This window comes from Ranitomeya variabilis, chromosome 1 (genome assembly GCF_051348905.1).
Source record: "Ranitomeya variabilis isolate aRanVar5 chromosome 1, aRanVar5.hap1, whole genome shotgun sequence".
Lineage (NCBI taxonomy): Eukaryota > Metazoa > Chordata > Amphibia > Anura > Dendrobatidae > Ranitomeya > Ranitomeya variabilis.
In genome coordinates, this window is record NC_135232.1 from 605707643 (window position 1) to 605729824 (window position 22182).

The 22182-nt window shown below is 44.5% G+C and overlaps 1 protein-coding gene across 2 annotated transcripts in view; it reads right to left on the minus strand.

The window, feature by feature from the left end:
• The window catches only part of LOC143770331 (uncharacterized), a 600942-nt gene that overhangs the window by 46556 nt on the left and 532204 nt on the right, over positions 1-22182 (minus strand). For both annotated transcript variants that reach the window (XM_077259855.1, XM_077259863.1), the window contains one exon: positions 6207-6377. In XM_077259855.1, coding sequence (XP_077115970.1) covers positions 6207-6377 — 171 coding nt within the window. The remainder of the gene's footprint in view (positions 1-6206; positions 6378-22182) is intronic.

Below are 22182 nucleotides of genomic sequence, written 5' to 3' on the forward strand. Positions count from 1 at the left end.
TGATAACGGTTCCCAGGCGATTAATATCAGCTCACTGCTGTATACTTAGCCTTTCCTGGTTATTAAAATGGGGGCCTCTCAAAAATGACTTAGGGTCCCCCTTTATTTAATACTAGCTGAAGAGCCCGGCGTTGCCTGGGCATAGTAAATATCTGTGGTTAGTTATAGCACCTCACTTCTCTTATTTTCCCATCACGCCTCTCATTTTCCCCCTCACATCTCTTATTTTCTCCCTTACACCTCACATTTTCCCCCTCACTCCTCTTATTTTCCTCCTCACTCCTCTCATTCCCCCCTAACACTTGTCATTTCGACCTCACATCTGTCATATTCCGATCACTCCACTATTTTCCCTCACTCCGCTCATTTTGCACTCACACCTTTTCATTTTCACCTCACACCCCTCATTTTCACCTCACACCTCTCATTTTCCCCTCAGTATATACATGTTTGTCATCTCCCTTATATGTAGTATACACCTGTATGTCATCTCCTGTATATAGTATATACCTGTATGTCATCTCCCCTGTAAATAGTATATACCTGCTGTATGTCATCTCCTCCTGTATATTGTATATACCTATGTGTCATCTCCTCCTGTATATAGTATATACCTGTATGTCATCTCTTCTGTATATACTATATACCTGTATTTCATCTCCTCCTATATATAGTATATACCTGTATGTCATCTCCTGTATATAGTATATACCTGTGTGTCATCTCCCCTGTATCTAGTATATACCTGCTGTGTCATCTCCTCCTCTATATACCTATGTGTCATCTCCTCTTTTATATAGTATATACCTGTATGTCATCTCCTCCTGTATACAGTATATATGTGTGTCATCTCCTCCTGTATATAGTATATACCTGTAAGTCATCTCCTCCTGTATATAGTATTTACCTGTGTGTCATCTGCTCCTGTATATAGTATATACCTGTGTGTCATCTTCTCCTGTATATAGTATGTACCTGTATGTCATCTTCTCCTGTATATAGTATATATGTGTGTCATCTCCTCCTGTATATAGTATATACCTGTAAGTCATCTCCTCCTGTATATAGTATATACCTGTGTGTCATCTCCTCCTGTATATAGTATATACATGTGTGTCATCTGCTCCTGTATATAGTATATATCTGTGTCATCTCCTCCTGTATACAGTATATACGTGTCTCATCTCCCCTGTATATAGTATATACCTGTGTGTCATCTCCTCCTGTAAATAGTATATACCTGTGTGTCATCTCCTCCTCTATATAGTATATACCTGTGTGTCATCTCCTCCTGTATATAGTATATATCTGTGTGTCATCTCCCCTGTATATAGTATATACCTGTGTGTCATCTCCCCTGTATATAGTATGTACCTGTATGTCATCTCCTCCTGTATATAGTATACACCTGTGTGTAATCTCCCCTGTATATAGTATATATGTGTGTGTCATCTCCTCCTGTATATAGTATATACCTGTATGTCATCTCCTCCTGTATATAGTATATACACGTGTGTGTCATCTCATCCTGTATATCGTATATATCTGTGTGTCATCTCCTCCTGTATTAGACCTCGTTCACACGTTATTTGGTCAGTATTTTTACCTCAGTATTTGTAAGCTAAATTGGCAGCCTGATAAATCCCCAGCCAACAGGAAGCCCTCCCCCCTGGCAGTATATATTAGCTCATACATACACATAATAGACAGGTCATGTGACTGATAGCTGCCGTATTTCCTATATGGCACATTTGTTGCTCTTGTAGTTTGTCTGCTTATTAATCAGATTTTTATTTTTGAAGGATAATACCAGACTTGTGTGTGTTTTAGAGCGAGTTTCATGTGTCAAGTTGTGTGTGTTGAGTTGCGTGTGGCGACATGCATGTAGCGACTTTTGTGAGATGAGTTTTGTGTGGCGACATGCGTGTAGCAACTTTTTGTGTGTCGAGTTGCATGTGACAGGTTAGTGTAGCAAGTTGTGTGCAGCAAGTTTTGCACATGGCGAGTTTTGCGCGTGGCGAGTTTTATGTGTGGTGCGTTTTGAGTATGTGCAAGTTTTTGCATGTGTTGCAACTTTTGTGCATGTGGCAATTTTTCTGCGTGTGCAAGTTTTGCGTGTGGCGAGTTTTCCATGAGGTGAGTTTTGCACATGTGGTGAGTTTTGCGTGAGCCTAGTTTTGCATGTGGCGAGTTTTGCGCGTGGCGAGTTTTGAGCGGCGACTTTTGTGTTTCGACTTTTATGTGACGAGGTTGGTTTATGTGTGGTGAAATGTGTGCTGAGGGTGATATGTCTTCAAGCACGTGATAGTGTGTGGCGCATTTTGTGTGTGTGTTCATATCCCCGTGTGTGGTGACTATCCCATGTCGGGGCCCCACCTTAGCAACTGTACGGTATATACTCTTTGGCGCCATCGCTCTCACTCTTTAAGTCCCCCTTGTTCACATCTGGCAGCTGTCAATTTGCCTCCAACACTTTTCCTTTCACTTTTCCCCATTATGTAGATAGGGGCAAAAGTGTTTGGTGAATTGGAACGCACGGGGTTAAAATTTCGCCTCACAACATAGCCTATGACGCTCTCAGGGTCCAGACGTGTGACTGTGCAAAATTTTGTGGCTGTAGCTGCGACAGTGCAGATGCCAATCCCGGACATACACACACACACACATACACACATACACACATACACACACATTCAGCTTTATATATTAGATTTAGAAAAGTCCAGGCAGACAGCTGCATGCTGATATTAATGCCTAGGAAGGGGCCATAGATAGGGGCCCCCATTACTAACCCCATTGTCATATTCTATAAAAAAAACACACCCGCATACCTAGTGTGAGAACATTCTCATGTTCGCAGTGACGTCAGGAGCACACGCTGCTCAGTGCTCTACTGGATGGCAGGCTGTATAGTCGCATCATGCAATGATGCAGCCTGCCATCTAGATGTAGCAGAGCTATACCTGTCACACGACAAATGGATTATTAGTTTTTCGGCTGACATGTAAGGAATATTGTGGTTTATTATTTTAATTATGCTACAGGAGACCATGGCTTCAGCGTATTGAGCGATGATGTGAGTATGGGTTAATTTAATTCATTAAAGGAGTCTGTGTCATTATTTCAATTAAAAGACTTTATTCTGGCTGTGTCTTTATTTACAATTTAACTATAGGATTAGTAAGGAATAGGTGTGTTATAGACACCTCTCCATTACTAACCCGTGGGCTTGATGTCACCAGACAATACAAAGATGATATCAACCTAACAAATATGAAGCTTACATGCCACCGCTACTGGGCAAGTGGGAAGAGCCGGGCAAAGTGCTAGAACTGGTGCATCTAAAAGATGTGCCTTTTTCGGGGAAGTTGTAGGCTGCTATTTTTAGGCTGGGGGGGGAGGAATTAAAATCCATGGACCCTTACCAAACTGGGAATTCCAGCCCCCAGCTGTCTTAAATAATTAAAAAATATGGAGTGGGGACCCCTCTATTCTTGATAACCAGCCTTGCTGAGGCCAACAGCTGAGGATTGCAGCCCGCAGTTGTCAGTTTTGCCTAGCTGGTTATCAAAAATGACAGGGATGTCATCCATGTGTCATCAGTGTGCACATCTGTGGGACGTTTTGCAGCCCGTGTTGCTACCGGAAACACTGATGTCTGAAAGAGGCCTTAGTGAACTCAGTAATTTACCAAACTTTGTACGACTTTTGCCTGTTTTTAGGAAAAATGCTTGGGAATCCGAACACGATTCCGAATGAGCTATGTTTGTGCCGCATTTGAGAATGACAAATGTTTTCCGAACAAGTTTGATCATGTCTAATCCTGTACACATCATTGGAGATGAGTGAACCTTCCAAGATGAGTGAACCTTCCTTTGGTTCACCGAACGTCCCGATATTCACCGAACAGTTCGATGAATGTACACGAACCCCATTAAATTCAATGGGAGGCCAAACCAATGTATACACAACACCTTAAGGGGTGACAAAAAGCTTACTAACATCTAAAATTAGGGGCAGACACCATGAAAAGTGGCATCAATTGACCGACCAAAGTAATTTGCTAATGGCACAGCAGCAGTCAGCCATGGGCCATGCATGAGCCCTGATACCTAATGCAACAACTCCAATTTCTTTTTGCCAGCCTCACTCAAATGGTACAAACATCAGTTTCATAGAGTACCATTGGTAGAAAAATGTAAGGAAAGTAAAACAGGTAGTTGATTGATCAGCTAACCCACAGTAGAACATTTTATAATGGCACAGAAGCAGTCAGTCATGGACCATGCCTGAGCTATCAGGGTGTGGGCCAGCATTTACAGCTTTGGATTGAAGTTTCAATGAAGACCTTGTGGTTAATAGAGCAGTGTAAGTGAATCGCCCACCTTGGCAGTTAGGTACTCGGTACTGGGTCCAGTTGCAGTTAAAGGGGATGTCACGGTGGCTGTGACCGGGTCCAAGGCCTTGGGCGCTCAAGCTGATGGGAAATAGGTCTTTAAAGGGGTTTGTAGAGTTCGTGTAAGTTCGTGATGCCACCTGTGGTTCTCAGTCAGAGGTGACCGACCCTGCTTAAAGGGGTCCTCTGGGGTGATGTTACTGCAGCTAGATGGTGATGCTTCCCACAGGTGAAGCGTGGTCCCCAGGGCTCCCAAGGTATAAGGCCTAGATGGTGTGGTGAATGCTGGCAAATAAATGGAGGACACAGGGTTGTAACTAGTGTTGAGCGATACCTTCCGATACTTGAAAGTATCGGTATCGGATAGTATCGGCCGATACCCGAAAAATATCGGATATCGCCGATACCGATACCCGATACCAATACAAGTCAATGGGACACAAGTATCGGAAGCTATCCTGGATGGTTCCCAGGGTCTGAAGGAGAGGAAACTCACAGGGACATGTGATTTCGGCAGCCAATCACAGAACATCTTGTGTTATGACATTGTGGATGGTTTCTGCACCCTGATTAGATGCCAGAATGTACACACATTATTATTAGAGAACAAAAAAATTACACTCCGCAACTCCTCTGACCTAGACACCTCTCCTTCCGCTCATCATACAGCACCAATATCCTAGACAAAGTCAAAACAAATGCATTAGTGGAAACGCGATCATTTACCAATTTGTGACTGAATTTTGCCAACTTTGAGGAAAAATGCTTGGGAAATCGAACATGAATCCGAATGTGCTACGGTGGTGCAGAATTGGAGATTGGCGACCTTTTTCCGAACATGTTTGTTCATCTCTACACATCTGTCTTGTACACATCACTTAAACTAGCACATCTCCATCCTGTTCACGTCTCTTATCACTGGTGAACACAGTCAGGAGAAGGCCCCTGTGCAAGACATATATTTGGGTCCTTCGCGACCCAATAGCTCATCATAAAGCACAATTTCACCTGCTTTGGGGGTGGAATTGGGATCCCTTACCTCTTGGGTCCTTGTGCGACTCCACAGGTTGCACCAATGATGTCTGCCCCTGTCTCCGTGCATCTCCTTCTTGTACACATCACTTAAATTCGCACAACTTCATCCTGTACACGTCTCTTAAAGTTGCACGTCTCCGTCCTGTACACATCTCTTATACTCGCACGTCTCTGTCCTGTACATGTCTCTTATACCCATACAACTCCGTCCTGTACACGTCTCTTATACCCACACGTCTCTGTCCTGTACACGTCTCTTATACTCGCATGTCTCCGTCCTGTACACGTCTCTTATACCCATACAACTCCGTCCTGTACACGTCTCTTATACCCATACAACTCTGTCCTGTACACGTCTCTTATACTCATGTCTCTGTCCTGTACACGTCTCTTATACTCGCATGTCTCCAACCTGTACTCGTCTCTTATACCCGCACATCTCCATCCTGTACATGTCTCTTATACTTGCATGTCTCCGTCCTGTACACGTCTCTTATACCTGCATTTCTCCATCCTGTACATGTCGCTTGTACTCACACGTCTCTGTTCCGTACACGTCTCTTATACTCTTATATCTCCGTCCTGTACACATTTTTTATACTTGCACTTCTCCGTCCTGTACACATTTCTAATACTCACACGTGTCCATCCTGTACACATCTCTAATGCTCACATGTTTCCGTCCCGTACACATCTCTTATTCTCATATGCCTCCGTTCTGTAAACATTTTTTATATCCACAGATGTCTATCCTGTAGACGTCTATTTTTCTCACCATAATTCCTTTATATTGCAGCTTGGATTGGACAGAGCCTCCATTAAACTACCAAAGTAAAGACCAGACAGACTGTTAACAGACAGGTCAAGTTTCTTCAGGTACCGGTTTTTCCTTATTCCAGATGCCAACTTGGTGCAGGAAGTGTCTCGTAGATGATTATTAGCCAGTCTGTAAGAATAAAGAGATGAGATGTTGGTGAAGTGTCCACAGAGTGTTAAAATAAAATCTATAGACTGTGAATGTGGAGAGCAAATGTTCCCGACTGATAGGAAAATTCATAAATGTCATAACTAGAAGCCGCCTCCTGTGTGTGGTGCATGTCAGGAATGTTGACAGAAACTCCTTTAGGTACTAGGACATTTAAATTTATGATATAAATTCATTAACAATCTGATAGTCCTAGTAATAACAGAGGAAATGCTGAGGAGCCATTATGACCTTTCTCACAAGCAATACTGATCTGATGTGAGGTGGAACATGCCTTCCTCTTGGTACATCTGTCACTTGCACAGTTTTTGAAGGATCTCAGAATGAGGTAGTTCCAAACATCTTGGACAGCTAAATACTAATGTGTGGATGTAGCCTTGCTGAAATTCTTTTGTTTTTTCATGTAACACCAGACATACTAGAATATGTGAGATCAGGGTTCTGTGTGGGCCAAATCATCATTTCCAGGACTCTTTGTTTTTAATGACATTGGCTGGTTATTTGAGGTCGTTGTCTAGATGCAGAATAAATTTAGAGCCAATCATATGCCTCCCTGATGGTATTGCATCATGTATAAGTATCTGCGTGCATTTCTCAGCATTGAGAGCTGCATTAATCTTGACAAAATCTCCAACTCCATTTGCTGAAATGCAGCCACAAACTTGCAGAACACTCGACTCCACCGTATTCAATGCTCCTGAAGACACTCATTATTGTGCTGCATTCTCTTAGGAACAATTTGCTTTTATTACAGCCACAGTCATATTTCACAGTATGATTAATCAATCCAGAGACCTGCTGCAATTTTCCTACACCCATGTTCCTATATTTTTGTACATAGTGTGAGGCAGTGAACGGTGTCACATGTGAGGGTCGCTATGTGTCCCCCCCAAGGATGCGCATGGAGGCATATTAAGGCTGTGGGAGTGCATTGCAGTCACAGGCATAGCTGTGATTGCAATGCAAAATAAAAGTAAGTGTTGGTCTTGGGCAAGCTATTTGTCCAAGGCAGATTTAAGAAAACCTGCTCTGGGCTTTTATTTTTTAAATGAACTATAGGATGGTAGTAGGGCAGTCCATTTCCTTCCTGGCCAGGTTTTCCATGTGGCCTACGGCCGCAAGTTCCTTGTAAACACTCCTGAAGCAGAGGGTTGAGTGTGTCAGTTTGGTTTTGCAAGTATGCAGGGCAAAAGGCTCTGCAGAGCTCCACCTGGGTAAGGCAACGCAGGCAAGTGGAGCTGAAAGGCCTGGCACCCACAGAGTACACGGCGGTGCAGTCACCCACAGCAATCGGTCTCGGAGGTGGCCTATCTGATTTCCTGGCTGCGATCTGTAGGATATCATGTGCTGTGTATTTTCTGTGAGTTGGACATTAAAACATGTTTTGCTTTGAACTTTGCTGGGTCACTGCCTCATCAGTGCACAGTGTGGATACCGCTGCACTACATATGGTTGGAGAATGTAGGCAGTGTGAGCTGAATCATACCCCAAAGCATGCTGCATTATTATTATTTATTATAGCGCCATTTATTCCATAGCGCTTTACATGTGAGAAGGGGTATACATAATAAAAAACAAGTTCAATAATCTTAATCAATACAAGTCACGACTGGTACATGAGGAAGGGGACCCTGCCCGTGAGGGCTCACAATCTACAAGGGATGGGTGAGAATACAGTAGGCGAGGGTAGCGCTGGTTGTTCAGCGGTTTGGACTATTGGTGGTAACTGCAGGTTGTAGGCTTGTCAAAAGAGGTAGGTCTTCAGGTTCTTTTTGAAGGTTTCCACGGTAGGCAAGAGTCTGATATGTTGGAGTAGAGAGAACCAGAGTATGGGGGATGCACGGGAGAAATCTTGTATGCGATTGATGGAAGAGGAGATAAGAGGGGAATATAGAAGAAGATCTTATGAGGATCGGAGGTTGCGTGCAGGTAAGTACCGGGAGACGAGGTCACAGATGTATGGAGGACACAGATTGCTGATGGCTTTGTATGTCATGGTTAGGATTTTAAACTGGAGTCGTTGGGTAATGGGGAGCCAGTGCAGGCATTGACAGAGGGGAGAGGCTGGGGAATAGCGGGGGGGACAGGTGGCTTAGTCGGGCAGCAGAATTAAGAAAAGATTGGAGGGGTGCGAGAGTGTTAGAGGGGAGGCCACAGAGCAGCAGGTTGCAGTAGTCAAGGCGGTAGATGATGAGGGCATGGACTAGGGTTTTTGCAGATTCTTGGTAGACGACTGTACAGATCCGGGAAATATTTTGAGTTTAAGTCAGCAGGAAGTGGAATGGGCTTGGATATGTGGTTTGAAGGAGAGATCAGTGTCAAGGATTACACCGAGGCAGCGAGCTTGTGGGACTGGGGAGAGTGGGCAGCCACTTACTTAAATGGATAGGTCTGTTGGGGGAGTCAAGTGAGATGGGGGAAAGATGATGAATTCTGTTTTGTCCATATTAAGTTTTAGAAATCTAACGGAGAAGGATGAAATAGCAGACAGACATTGTGGGATTCTGGTTAGTAGGTTGGCGATATCTGATCCAGAGATGATACTGAAAGCCAAGAAATGCTATGAGCTGTCCCAGGCCGAAGGTGTAAATGGAGAAGAGCAGGGGCCCTAGGACTGAACCTTGCGGGACTCCAACAGATAAGGGCCGAGGTGAAGAAGTGGTGTGTGAGTGGGAGATGCTGAATGTCCGGTCTGTTAGGTATGACAAGATGCAGGATAGGGCCAAGTTTGTGATGCCAAGGGATGAGAGTGTCTGTAAAAATAGGGAATAGTACACTGTGTCAAAGACAGAGGACAGGCCCAGGAGGAGGAGGACAGAGTAGTGACGCTTGGCCTTGGCGGTTAATAGGTCATTGGTGACCTTAGTTAAGGTAGTTTCAGTGGACTGGTGTGACCGGAAGCCAGATTGTAAGCGGTCGAGGAGGGAGCAAGAAGAGAGGTGGGAGGACAGTTCAAGATGGACGTGTTGTTCCAGTAGTTTTGAGGCATAGGGGAGAAGTGATATAGGGCGATAGCTAGATACAGGGGATGGGTCAAGAGAGGGCTTTTTGAGGATAGGTGTGATTGAGGCATGTTTAAAGCTTGAGGGGAAGACACTAGTTGTTAGTGATAGGTTGAAGAGATGGGTTAGGGTTGGGATGAAGACTGGTGAGGTTTGGGATGATGTGGGATGGGATCGGGTCAAGCGTACAGGTGGTGAAATGCGATATTGAGAGTAGAGTGGAGAGTCAATCTTGTGTAATGGTGGAGAAGTTGGTTTTGGAGGAGGAGGGCTGGGCAGTTAGGAGAAAGGGCTTTGGTTTTTTTTGACCAAAACTGTCTCTAATGTTATCAATCTCCTGCTTGAAAAATGAGGCAAAGTCTTCTGCTGAGATGAGTGGAGAAGGAGGGGGTGCTGAGGGATGGAGGAGAGAATTGAAAGTGTTGAATAATTGTTTAGGGTTGTGAGACAGGGAGGATATGAGAGATGAGAAGTAGGTTTGTTTTGCTGCAGCGAGTGTGGCCTTAAAAGTAGTGAGGGACTGTTTGAATTCGATGAAGTGCTCGTTGGAGAGGGATCTTTTCCATCTCCGCTCAGCAGCCCTGGAAGCTCGCCTCAGTTCTTTGGTCAGGCTGGTGTGCCAGGGCTGTCTGTTGATTTTGCGAGCTTTGGTATGTGTGAGAGGGGCAACACATTCCAGAGCTACAGCTATTGTGGTGCTATATAAAGCAGCAGCGGCATCCGCATTGTGTAGCAAACTTATGTCTGTAAGAGGGAGAAGTGATTCAGACAGTGAGTATAGATTGAGGTGTTTCTGCGAGATTTGTGCAAGTTTGTGGGGTGGGGATTGTGGACAAGGAGTGGAGAGGGAAGAGAATGTGAGTAGGTTGTAGTCCGAAAGAGGGAGAGGCATGTTAGCGAGGTTAGATAGGGAGCAGAGGCCGGTGAAGATGAGGTCCAATGTGTGGCCATCTTAGTGAGTGGCTGCAGAAGACCATTGAGCAAAGCCGAAGGACGAAGTGAGAGATAAAAGCTTAGTGGCAGCTGAGAGGGAAGTGTCAATGGGAATGTTGAAGTCGCCCATGATGATAGTGGGGATGTCTGCGGAAAGTAAATGAAGTAGCCAGGTGGTAAAGTGGTCAAAGAAGGTGGTGGCTAGCCCTGGGGGGTGGTAAATGACAGCCAATTGGAGGTTGGAGGGGGAATAGATGCGCACAGAGTGCACATCAAAGGAAGGGAGGGTAACAGAGGGTGGCAGTGGGATTGGGGTGAAGGAGCAGTTATCTGACAGGAGAAAACCAACTCCTCCAACATGCTTGCTGCTGGGGCAGGGTGTGTGGGAAAGGTGGAATCCACCATACAAGAGTGCAGCAGGAGAGGCTGTGTCAGATGAGCCAGGTTTTGCTAATGGTGAGGGAGGAAACTTTGTGAGTAATGAAAAGATCATGGATGTAGAAAAGTTTGTTGCAGACAGAGCAAGCGTTCCATAGTGCTCCTGTTAGTGGGACTGGGGAAGCGGGGACTGGGCGAATGGGTATAAGGTTAGATAGGTTATGGAAATTTGGGCTAGAGCATGGATGGGAGGTAGAAATGACTGTGGGAATGTGGGGAGGAGGACCAGGATTTGGAGCAATATCACCAGAAGTGAGGAGCAGCAGGGAAAGTGTTAGTAGGTGGTAGCAGGAGAGAGCATGAGGGGACTGTCTGTGTTTGGAGACAGAGGATTGTATGTTGAGGGACAGTTCAGAGGAGGAGGTGAGATGGATGGGGAGGATTGAAGAAGAGATGAACAGTTCCTTACTAGGTGTAGAGGGAGTTAGTAGAAAGTGAAGGATTATAGGGTGAGAGTGAAAACAAACAGAAACATTGTTTACAGTGACTATCCATTTACCTTCAGTTCCCTTCTGGTTCAATTCTGGAATTAATTTTGAGCATTATGATTCTGGAATTAATTCTGAGCATTACACTTCTATGATACACTTATGTGATACACTGGGCAGACTGATGTCTTGGCAGACTTATGCTATACAATATATGTGCAACAAAGTGCATTCAGGTATGAAGCAGAGGGGAGTGGTCTGTGCTCTTTTTGGTCTGATAATTAACCCCTTCGCGACATGCGCCGTACTAGTACGGCGCTGCCGGCACTGCATTAGTGCCAGCCGCAGTACTAGTACGGCGCCCCGATCACCGCGGTCTCACGCTGAGCGCCGCGGTGATCGGGTGCGGGTGTCAGCTGTATATGACAGCTGACACCCCGCAGCAATGCCCACGATCGGTGCTGTCGCCGATCGCGGGCATTTAACCCCTCTGATGCCGCTGTCAATAGTGACAGCGGCATAGAGGGGGATCGCGCAGGGACGGGGGCTCCCTGCGCTCTCCCACCGGAGCAGCGCGATGAGATCGCGCTGCTCCGGTGACCTGGAAGGAGTCCCCGGATCCAAGATGGCCGCGGGACTCCTTCCGGGTCATAAGATGACCCTGCTTGCCGGCGTCTGCTGAGAATTCCTCATAGCAGGCGCCGGCAAGCCTCTGCAATGTGCCTGTCAGATCGGTGATCTGATAGAGTGCTGTGCACCGATCTGTGATGTCCCCCCCTGGGACAAAGTAAAAAAGTAAAAAAAAAAATTTTCCACATGTGTAAAAAAAAAAAATAATTCCTAAATAAAGAAAAAAAAAAAAATATATTCCCATAAATACATTTCTTTATCTAAATAAAAAAAACACCACACAATAAAAGTACACATATTTAGTATCGCCGCGTCCGTAACGACCCCACCTATAAAACTATATCACTAGTTAACCCCTTCAGTGAACACCGTAAAAAAAAAAAAAAAAAAAACGAGGCAAAAAACAACGCTTTATTCTCATACAGCCAAACAAAAAGTGGAATAACACGCGATCAAAAAGACGGATATAAATAACCATGGTACCGCTGAAAACGTCATCTTGTCCCGCAAAAAAAAAGCCACCATACAGCATCATCAGCAGAAAAATAAAAAAGTTATAGCTCTCAGAATAAAGCGATGCAAAAACAATTTTTTTTTTATATAAAATAGTTTTTATTGTGTAAAAGCGCCAAAACATAAAAAAATTACATAAATGAGGTATCGCTGTAATCGTACTGACCCGAAGAATAAAACTGCTTTATCCTTTTTACCAAACGCGGAACGGTATAAACGCCCACCCTAAAAGAATTTCAGGAATTGCTGGTTTTTGTTCATTCCGCCTCCCAAAAATCGGAATAAAAAGCGATCAAAAAATGTCATGTACCCGAAAATGGTACCAGTAAAAACGTCAACTCGTCCTGCAAAAAACAAGATCTCACATGACTCTGTGGACCAAAATATGGAAAAATGATAGCTCTCAAAATGTGGTGATGCAAAAACTATTTTTTGCAATAAAAAGCGTCTTTTAGTGTGTGATGGCTGCCAACCATAAAAATCCGCCCAAAAAACGCTATAAAAGTAAATCAAACCCCCCTCCATCACCCCCTTAGTTAGGAAAAATAATAAAATTTTAAAAAATATATTTATTTCCATTTTCCCGTTAGGCTACTTTCACACTAGCGTCGGTACGGGGCCGTCGCGCTGCGTCGGCCCGACGTACCGACGCATGCTGTGCAAGCGCCGCACAACGGGGTAGCGGATGCTGTTTTTCCACGCATCCGCTGCCCCATTGTGAGGTGCGGGGAGGTGGGGGCGGAGTTCCAGCCGCGCATGCGCGGTCGGAAATGGTGGACCGTCGGCACAAAAAAAGTTACATGTAACGTTTTTTGCTGCCGGCGGTTCGCCACAACACGACGCAACCGTCGCACGACGCTTGCGACGTGTGTCAATACGTCGCTAATGTTAGTCTTTGGGGAAAAAACGCATCCTGCAGATGACTTTGCAGGATGCGTTTTTTTGCCAAAACGATGCATTGCGACGTATGCAAAAAAACGCTAGTGTGAAAGTAGCGCTAGGGTTAGGACTAGGGTTAGGGTTGGGGTTAGGGTTTCAGTTAGAATTGGGGAGTTTTCACTGTTTAGGCACATCAGGGGCTCTCCAAACGCGACATGGCGTCCGATCTCAACGCGTTTGCGTTAAAAACGCATGCGTTTTTATAGAAAAAAACCAGAAGACACACTGAAAAGTCACCCACCACCATCAAGGTGATAAAGGGATCCAAACCCTAACCCTACCCCTAAACTCATCCCTAACCGTTTAATGAACATTTTCTGACAGTCATAGTGCCACGTATTTCAGTGCCACGTATTTCAGTGCCACGTATTTCAGTGCCACGTATTTCAGTGCCACGGTATTTCAGTGCCACGATATTTCAGTGCCACGTATTTAAGTGCCACGATATTTCAGTGAAATACGTGGCACTGAAATATCGTGGCATTTACGTTAAATACGTGGCACTTAAATACGTGGCACTTATATACGTGGCACTTATATACGTGGCACTTATATACGTGGCCACTGAAATATCGTGGCACTTATATACGTATATACGTATATAAACGTATTTCAGTGCCACGTATTTCAGTGCCACGTATTTCAGGTTAGGGTTAGGGGTAGGGTTAGGGTTTTTTTGTTTTTTCTTGTTTTCTTGTGTTTTTCTATAAAAACGCATGCGTTTTACCGCGTTTACATGCGTTTTTTCACACATGCGTTTTTTAAAAAAACACATGCAGATAAAAACGCAAGTGTGAAACCAGCCTTACCCTTGGGAAAATAAAAACATGGGGGCTAAAATATAATTTTCGTGGAAAAAAATATATTTTTTATTTTCGCGGCTCTGCGTTATAAACTGTAGTGAAGCACTTGGGGGTTCAAAGTTCTCACAACACATCTAGATAAGTTCCGTGGGGGGTCTAGTTTGCAATATGGGGTCACTTGTGGGGGGTTTCTACTGTTTAGGTACATCAGGGGCTCTGCAAATGCAACATGACACCTGCAGACCAATCCATCTAAGTCTGCATTTCAAACGGCGCTCCTTCCCTTCCGAGCTCTGCCGTGCGCCCAAACAGTGGTTCCCCCCCCATATATGGGGTATCAGCGTACTCAGGACAAATTGGACAACAATATTTGTTGTCCAATTTCTCCTGTTACCCTTGGGAAAATAAAAATGTGGGGGCTAAAATATAATTTTCGTGGAAAAAAAAATATTTTTTATTTTCATGGCTCTGCGTGATAAACTGTAGTGAAACACTTGTTGGTTCAAAGTTCTCACAACACATCTAGATAAGTTCCGTGGGGGGTCTAGTTTCCAATATGGGGTCACTTGTGGGGGGTTTCTACTGTTTAGGTACATCAGGGGCTCTGCAAATGCAACATGACACCTGCAGACCAATCCATCTAAGTCTGCATTTCAAACGGCGCTCCTTCCCTTCCGAGCTCTGCCGTGCGCCCAAACAGTGGTTCCCCCCCATATATGGGGTATCAGCGTACTCAGGACAAATTGGACAACAATATTTGTTGTCCAATTTCTCCTGTTACCCTTGGGAAAATAAAAATGTGGGGGCTAAAATATAATTTTCGTGGAAAAAAAAAAAAATTTTATTTTCACGGCTCTGCGTGATAAACTGTAGTGAAACACTTGTTGGTTCGAAGTTCTCACAACACATCTAGATAAGTTCCGTGGGGGGTCTAGTTTCCAATATGGGGTCACTTGTGGGGGGTTTCTACTGTTTAAGTACATCAGGGGCTCTGCAAATGCAACATGACACCTGCAGACCAATCCATCTAAGTCTGCATTTCAAATGGCGCTCCTTCCCTTCCGAGCTCTGCCGTGCGCCCAAACAGTGGTTCCCCCCAATGTATGGGGTATCAGCGTACTCAGGACAAATTGGACAATAACTTTTGTGGTCCAGTTTCTCCTGTTACCCTTGGGGGAAAAAAAATTGCGGGCTAAAACATCATTTTGTGGAAAGAAAAAATGATTTTTTAATTTTCACAGCGCTACATTCTAAACTTTAGTGAAACAACTGGGGGTTAAAAGTGCTAACCACACATCTAAATAAGTTCCTTAGGGGGTCTTCTTTCCAAAATGGTGTCACTTGTGGGGGTTTCCACTGTTTAGGCACGTCAGGGGCTCTCCAAACACGACATGGGTTCCGATCTCAATTCCAGCCAATTTTGCATTGAAAAGTCAAATGGCGCTCCTTCCCTTCCGAGCTCTGCCATGCGCCCAAACAGTGGTTTATCCCCATATATGAAGTATCAGCGTACTCAGGACAAATTGCACAACAACCTTTGGGGTCCAATTTATCCTGCTACCCTTGGGAAAATAAAAATTTTGGGGCAAAAAGATCATTTTTTGTGAAAATTAATATTAATTTTTTTTACGGCTCTACATTATAAACTTCTGTGAAGCACTTGGAGGTTCAAAGTGCTCACCACACATCTAGATTAGTTCCTTAGAGGGTCTACTTTCCAAAATGGTGTCACTTGTGGGGGTTTCCACTGTTTAGGCACGTCAGGGGCTCTCCAAACACGACATGGGTTCCGATCTCAATTCCAGCCAATTTTGCATTGAAAAGTCAAATGGCTCTCCTTCCCTTCCGAGCTCTGCCATGCGCCCAAACAGTGGTTTATCCCCATATATGAAGTATCAGCGTACTCAGGACAAATTGCACAACAACTTTTGGGGTCCAATTTATCCTGCTACCCTTGGGAAAATAAAAAATTTGGGGCAAAAAGATCATTTTTTGTGAAAATTAATATTAATTTTTTTTACGGCTCTACATTATAAACTTCTGTGAAGCACTTGGAGGTTCAAAGTGCTCACCACACATCTAGATTAGTTCCTTAGAGGGTCTACTTTCCAAAATGGTGTCACTTCTGGGGGTTTCCACTGTTTAGGCATGTCAGGGGCTCTCCAAACACGACATGGGTTCCGATCTCAATTCCAGCCAATTTTGCATTGAAAAGTCAAATGGCGCTCCTTCCCTTCCGAGCTCTGCCATGTGCCCAATCAATGGTTTACCCCAACATGTGGGGTATCGGCGTACTCAGGACAAATTGTACAACAACTTTTTTATTCCAATTTCTCCTGTTACCCTTGGTAAAATAAAACAAATTGGATCTGAAGTAAAAATTTTGTGAAAAAAAAGTTAAATGTTCAATTTTTTTTAAACATTCCAAAAATTCCTGTGAAGCACCTGAAGGGTTAATAAACTTTTTGAATGTGGTTTAGAGTACCTTGAGGGGTGCAGTTTTTAGAATGGTGTCACTTTTGGACATTTTCTGTCATAGGTCTCAAAGTCACTTCAAGTGTGAGGTGGTCTGTAAAAAAAATGGTTTTGCAAATTTTGTTGCAAAAATGAGAAATCGCTGGTCAACTTTTAACCCTTATAACTCCCTAACAAAAAAAAATTATGTTTCCAAAATTGTGCTGATGTAAAGCAGACATGTGGGAAATGTTGTTTATTAACTATATTATGTGATATGACTCTCTAATTTAAGGGCATAAAAACGAAAAATTTGAAAATTGCTAAATTTTCATAATTTTCGACAAATTTCTGTTTTTTTCACAAATAAATGCAAGTCATATCGAAGAAGTTTTACCACTATCATAAAGTACAATATGTCACGAGAAAACAATCTCAGAATCACCAGGATCCGTTGAAGCGTTTCAGAGTTATGACCTCATAAAGTGACAGTGGTCAGAATTGTAAAAATTGGCCGTGTCACTTAGGTGAAAACAGGCTTTGGGGTGAAGGGGTTAAGAGAGCCAGATGTATATGATCAAGGCAGAGTAAACAAGGTCATAAATAACATTGGGGATATTGCAGGGTTCAGTTGAAAAGCATACCAAGTTTTGTTACAGGCTGAGATAGGAAAGTTCAGTTTGGAAATCCTGGATGACATACCAAGTTTTGTTACAGGCTGAGATAGGAAAGTTCAGTTTGGAAAAGCTGGATGACATACCAAGTTTTATTACAGGCTGAGATAAGAAAGTTCAGTTTGGAAAAGCTGGATGACATACTGTACCTGCAGGGAGAATAGATAAATATTCATGTTGATTAGAGTCATGAATGTCAGTGATCAAGCCTGCAATGATACAGCTCAAGTCTACTGAAAAATGGAGGAACTTTTGAAGCAGTTGGTCCTCACTCAGCAGCAGCAACAGGAGCAGCAGCAGCTACAGTTTCAGCGGCCGCAGCAAGAGGCACTGCAGTTGCAGCGGCAGCAGCTGGAGCTACTGTTATCAGCAGCAGCAGAAAACGAATGAGCTGATTTTGCAGCAGATTGTGGCTCTGTGAGAGACGCCATCAACAGTGACCCTGATCCGTGCTGAGGCCCGATACAAAGTCCGGACGGTGCAGAGGAAGATGAGTCCTGAGGACGATATGGAAGCGTTCCTCATGGTGTTCGAGCGCACAGCAGAGCGGGAGAGGTTGCCAGTGGGCTGAAGTGGTGGTCTATTTCCTGTCGGGAGATGCCCAGAAGGCTTATCTGGACCTCAGTTGGGAGGATGGCCTGGACTATGAGAAGCTGAGAGGTGTAAAGAGATGACCCTTAATGTGAGGGGTGCTCAGCTGTGTAAAGAGGAGACCCCTAATGTGAGGGGTGATCAGCGGTGTAAAGAGGAGAGCCCTAATGTGAGGGGCGATCAGTGGTGTAAAGAGGAGACCCCTAATGTGAGAGGCGATCAGCAGATGTACCAGTGATCCTTTGCAGAGTCCAGTTCCACCAGGTCTCAGGCATATAACTTATTGCAGTTGGTAAAGAAATGGCTCCAGCCTGAGACCTTAACCCCTCTCCAGATAGTAGAGAGAGTGGTGCTCGACTGGCTGGTGAGGGCGCTGCCAGCAGTCATACAACGTTGGGTGGGGCAAGGGGACCCAGGCACTCTGGATCAGCTGGTAGGATTGATTGAGCGGTAAACAGACACTCAGGACTTTGTACAGGACACTGCTCCACTTCGGCTGTCACGTTGGGCCACAACAGCCCAGGAGCATGGGAAGAGTCCACAAATCTTTGTTGGGGTTACCCAGGATTGAGTCCGTGATGAGGGGGTAACCTGAAGTGAGGATGACAAAAGTCTCATTTCCACTAAAGCGGCCACAAGGTATAGTCGTGCCACAGCGATTAAGTGCTGGTGGTGCCATGCTGGTGGTGCCAGGACTGCGGGTATACTCGCCATGTGTCTATGTTTGCCCAGTCAGTCTGTACTGCCACTACAGGCACTGCCGGCAACGAACCCAAGCTTTGCCAGGTACTCGTCAACGGGTACCAAACAGAGGCTCCCTTGGATACAGGGAGCTTAGTGACTTTGGTCCATGGGTCCCTTGTTGCCGGGGACAACACCAAAGGATTAAAAGTGGAGGTGATGGGTATACATGGGGAAATTCCTGTAGTACATGACCGCGGAGGTTACTTTTTCCACACTGTGTGGAGACATTAAACATGTGGTGCAAATTGGTGAAGACTCTTCCATATGGGACTGTGTTGGGAAGAGACTTGCCCCTGTTCTGGTCCCTGTGGGAGACCAGGGTTAACCCTCCCAAGGTAAATGTTGTTCCATTACGCCTTGGAACCCACATACTGGATGGGCCCATGAAAATCCACTTCACAATATGCATTTTGTGCTCCCGTACTTCTTGGTTTTACACATTGCCAGCAAGGCGAGCCCTAATACATGCGCCTTTTCTGGGCAGCTGCGGGCTGCTATTTTTAGGCTGGGGGAGGACCAATATCCATGGCCCCTTACCAGCCTGAGAATACCAGCCACCAGCTGTGAGCTTTAGCAAGGCTGGTTGTCAAAAATGGGGGGACCCCACGCTGTTTTTTAAAATTATTTGTTTAAATAATTAAAAAATAAACCGTGAGAACCCCTCTATTCTTGATAACTAGCCTTGCTAAAGCTGACAGCTGGGGGTTGCAGCCAAGAGCTGTGAGTTTTGTCTGGCTGGTTATCAAAATTAGGGGGGAATCCACGCTGTTTTTATTATGTATTTATTTATAGCGCAGGAGCAGCAGATGAAAACTCCCATCCGCCGCACCTGCTCTCACAGTAATTGGTGGCTGTAGGTGTCAGATGATGGGAGCAGTAGTCCCATCATCTGACACCAGTGTTCGGAGGTGAGTTTACACCTCCGATCATAGCTGATCGCTCCCTGCTGTCTTCTGATAGCGGGGAGCCACGGCTCTCTTACTGGCGGGGAGGATTTCCCCGCCAATCAGAAGCGGTGTTTGCGGCACTGTCATGCATATGACAGTTTGGCAAACACTAATGTCGGACCCCCCATTTAAGTGAATGGGGGGTCCGCTGCTGGATGACAGGCTGCATGAACGCATCATGCAGCCTGCCATCTACATGTAGCAGAGCGGGTGTGACGTCACATCCGGCTCCCCTTGACTTTTCTGCAGCAAAAACGCTGCAAGAAAAGTCAACCTAGCGTATTTGCAGCGTTTTTTCACCACCCATTCAAGTCAATGGGTGAAAAAATGCTGGAAAAACGCTGAAAGAAGTGACATGCACTAATGTAAAAAAACGCAGCAAAGCACAAAATACGGACCTCACAAAAACCCAATGTGTGTGCACGAGATTTCTGAAATCTCATGGTACTGTAAAAGCAGCTGAAAATTTGCATTAAAAAACGCAGCAAAAAAGCCCTGTGGGAACTTACCCATAGTTTGAAACAAAAAATAAAATTGTGTTCCATGAAAGCTCAAGCTGTCAAGGATTTAGATAAAACCACCACAGGCAGAGGTTCAGTAAATCTTAATGTTTTACAATGAGAAACAGCAAACATATAGAGGCTTAGATCTGTTTGTGAAGTGAATAAAGAAACATTTCTCAAGATTGTGTCACTAGGAGCATTGTCTGTCACATCTGTAAAAGTTTTACAAGAAATGCAGCTATGTAACTGTCTGAATGCATTCGGTATATTTCAATCTGGATTCCAAATAGCCATTTGTATATTCGCACTACACTATTAACAGCAATCATATCTACAGGTCCTTCTCAAAAAATTAGCATATAGTGTTAAATTTCATTATTTACCATAATGTAATGATTACAATTAAACTTTCATATATTATAGATTCATTATCCACCAACTGAAATTTGTCAGGTCTTTTAGGCCATGTGCACACGTTAAGTATTTTTCGCGTTTTTTTCGCGTTTTTTCGCTATAAAAACGTGATAAAAACGCGAAAAAAACGCTTACATATGCCTCCCATTATTTTAAGTGTATTCCGCATTTTTTGTGCAAATGTAGCCTTTTTTTCCACGAAAAAATCGCATCGCGGAAAAAAAAGCAACATGTTCATTAAAATGCGGAATTGCAGGGGATTCCGAACACCTAGGGGTCCATTGATCTGCTTACTTCCCGCACGGGGCTGTGCCCACGATGCGGGAAGTAAGCAGATTATGTGCGGTTGGTACCCAGGGTGGAGGAGAGGAGACTCTCCTCCACGCACTGGGCACCATATAATTGGTAAAAAAATAAGAATTAAAATAAAAAACAGTCCTATACTCACCCTCGATGTCTTCCCGCCTCCACTGCACGCTGTCGCTTCGGTTCCTGTAGCTGGTGTGCGGTGAAAGACCTGCCGATGACGTCACTGTCCTGTGATTGGTCGTGAGCGGTCATGTGACCGCTCACGTGACCGTGACGTCACAGAAGGTCCTGTGCGCACAGACCAGCTATAGGAAGAGGAACGGACGCCGGTGAGGAGATGTCTGGGTGAGTATAAGCATTTTTTTATTTTTTTTATTATTTTTAAACATTCTATCTTTTACTATAGATGCTGCATAAGCTGCATCTATAGTAAAAAGTTGGTCACACTTGTCAAACGCTATGTTTGACAAGTGTGACCAACCTGTCAGTCAGTTTTCCAAGCGATGCTACAGATCGCTTGGAAAACTTTAGCATTCTGCAAGCTAGTTACGCTTGCAGAATGCTAAAAAAACGCGAAAAAAACGGAAAAAAAACGCAAAAAAAAAATGCGGATTTCTTGCAGAAAATTTCCGGTTTTCTTCAGGAAATTTCTGCAAGAAATCCGCAACATGTGCACATACCCTTATTGTTTTAATACTGATGATTTTGGCATACAACTCCTGATAACCCAAAAAACCTGTCTCAATAAATTAGCATATCAAGAAAAGGTTCTCTAAACGACCTATTACCCTAATCTTCTGAATCAACTAATTAACTCTAAACACATGCAAAAGATACCTGAGGCTTTTAAAAACTCCCTGCCTGGTTCATTACTCAAAACCCCCATCATGGGTAAGACTAGCGACCTGACAGATGTCAAGAAGGCCATCATTGACACCCTCAAGCAAGAGGGTAAGACCCAGAAAGAAATTTCTCAACAAATAGGCTGTTCCCAGAGTGCTGTATCAAGGCACCTCAATGGTAAGTCTGTTGGAAGGAAACAATGTGGCAGAAAACGCTGTACAACGAGAAGAGGTGACCGGACCCTGAGGAAGATTGTGGAGAAGGACCGATTCCAGACCTTGGGGAACCTGAGGAAGCAGTGGACTGAGTCTGGTGTGGAAACATCCAGAGCCACCGTGCACAGGCGTGTGCAGGAAATGGGCTACAGGTGCCGCATTCCCCAGGTAAAGCCACTTTTGAACCATAAACAGCGGCAGAAGCGCCTGACCTGGGCTACAGAGAAGCAGCACTGGACTGTTGCTAAGTGGTCCCAAGTACTTTTTTCTGATGAAAGCAAATTTTGCATGTCATTCGGAAATCAAGGTGCCAGAGTCTGGAGGAAGACTGGGGAGAAGGAAATGCCAAAATGCCTGAAGTCCAGTGTCAAGTACCCACAGTCAGT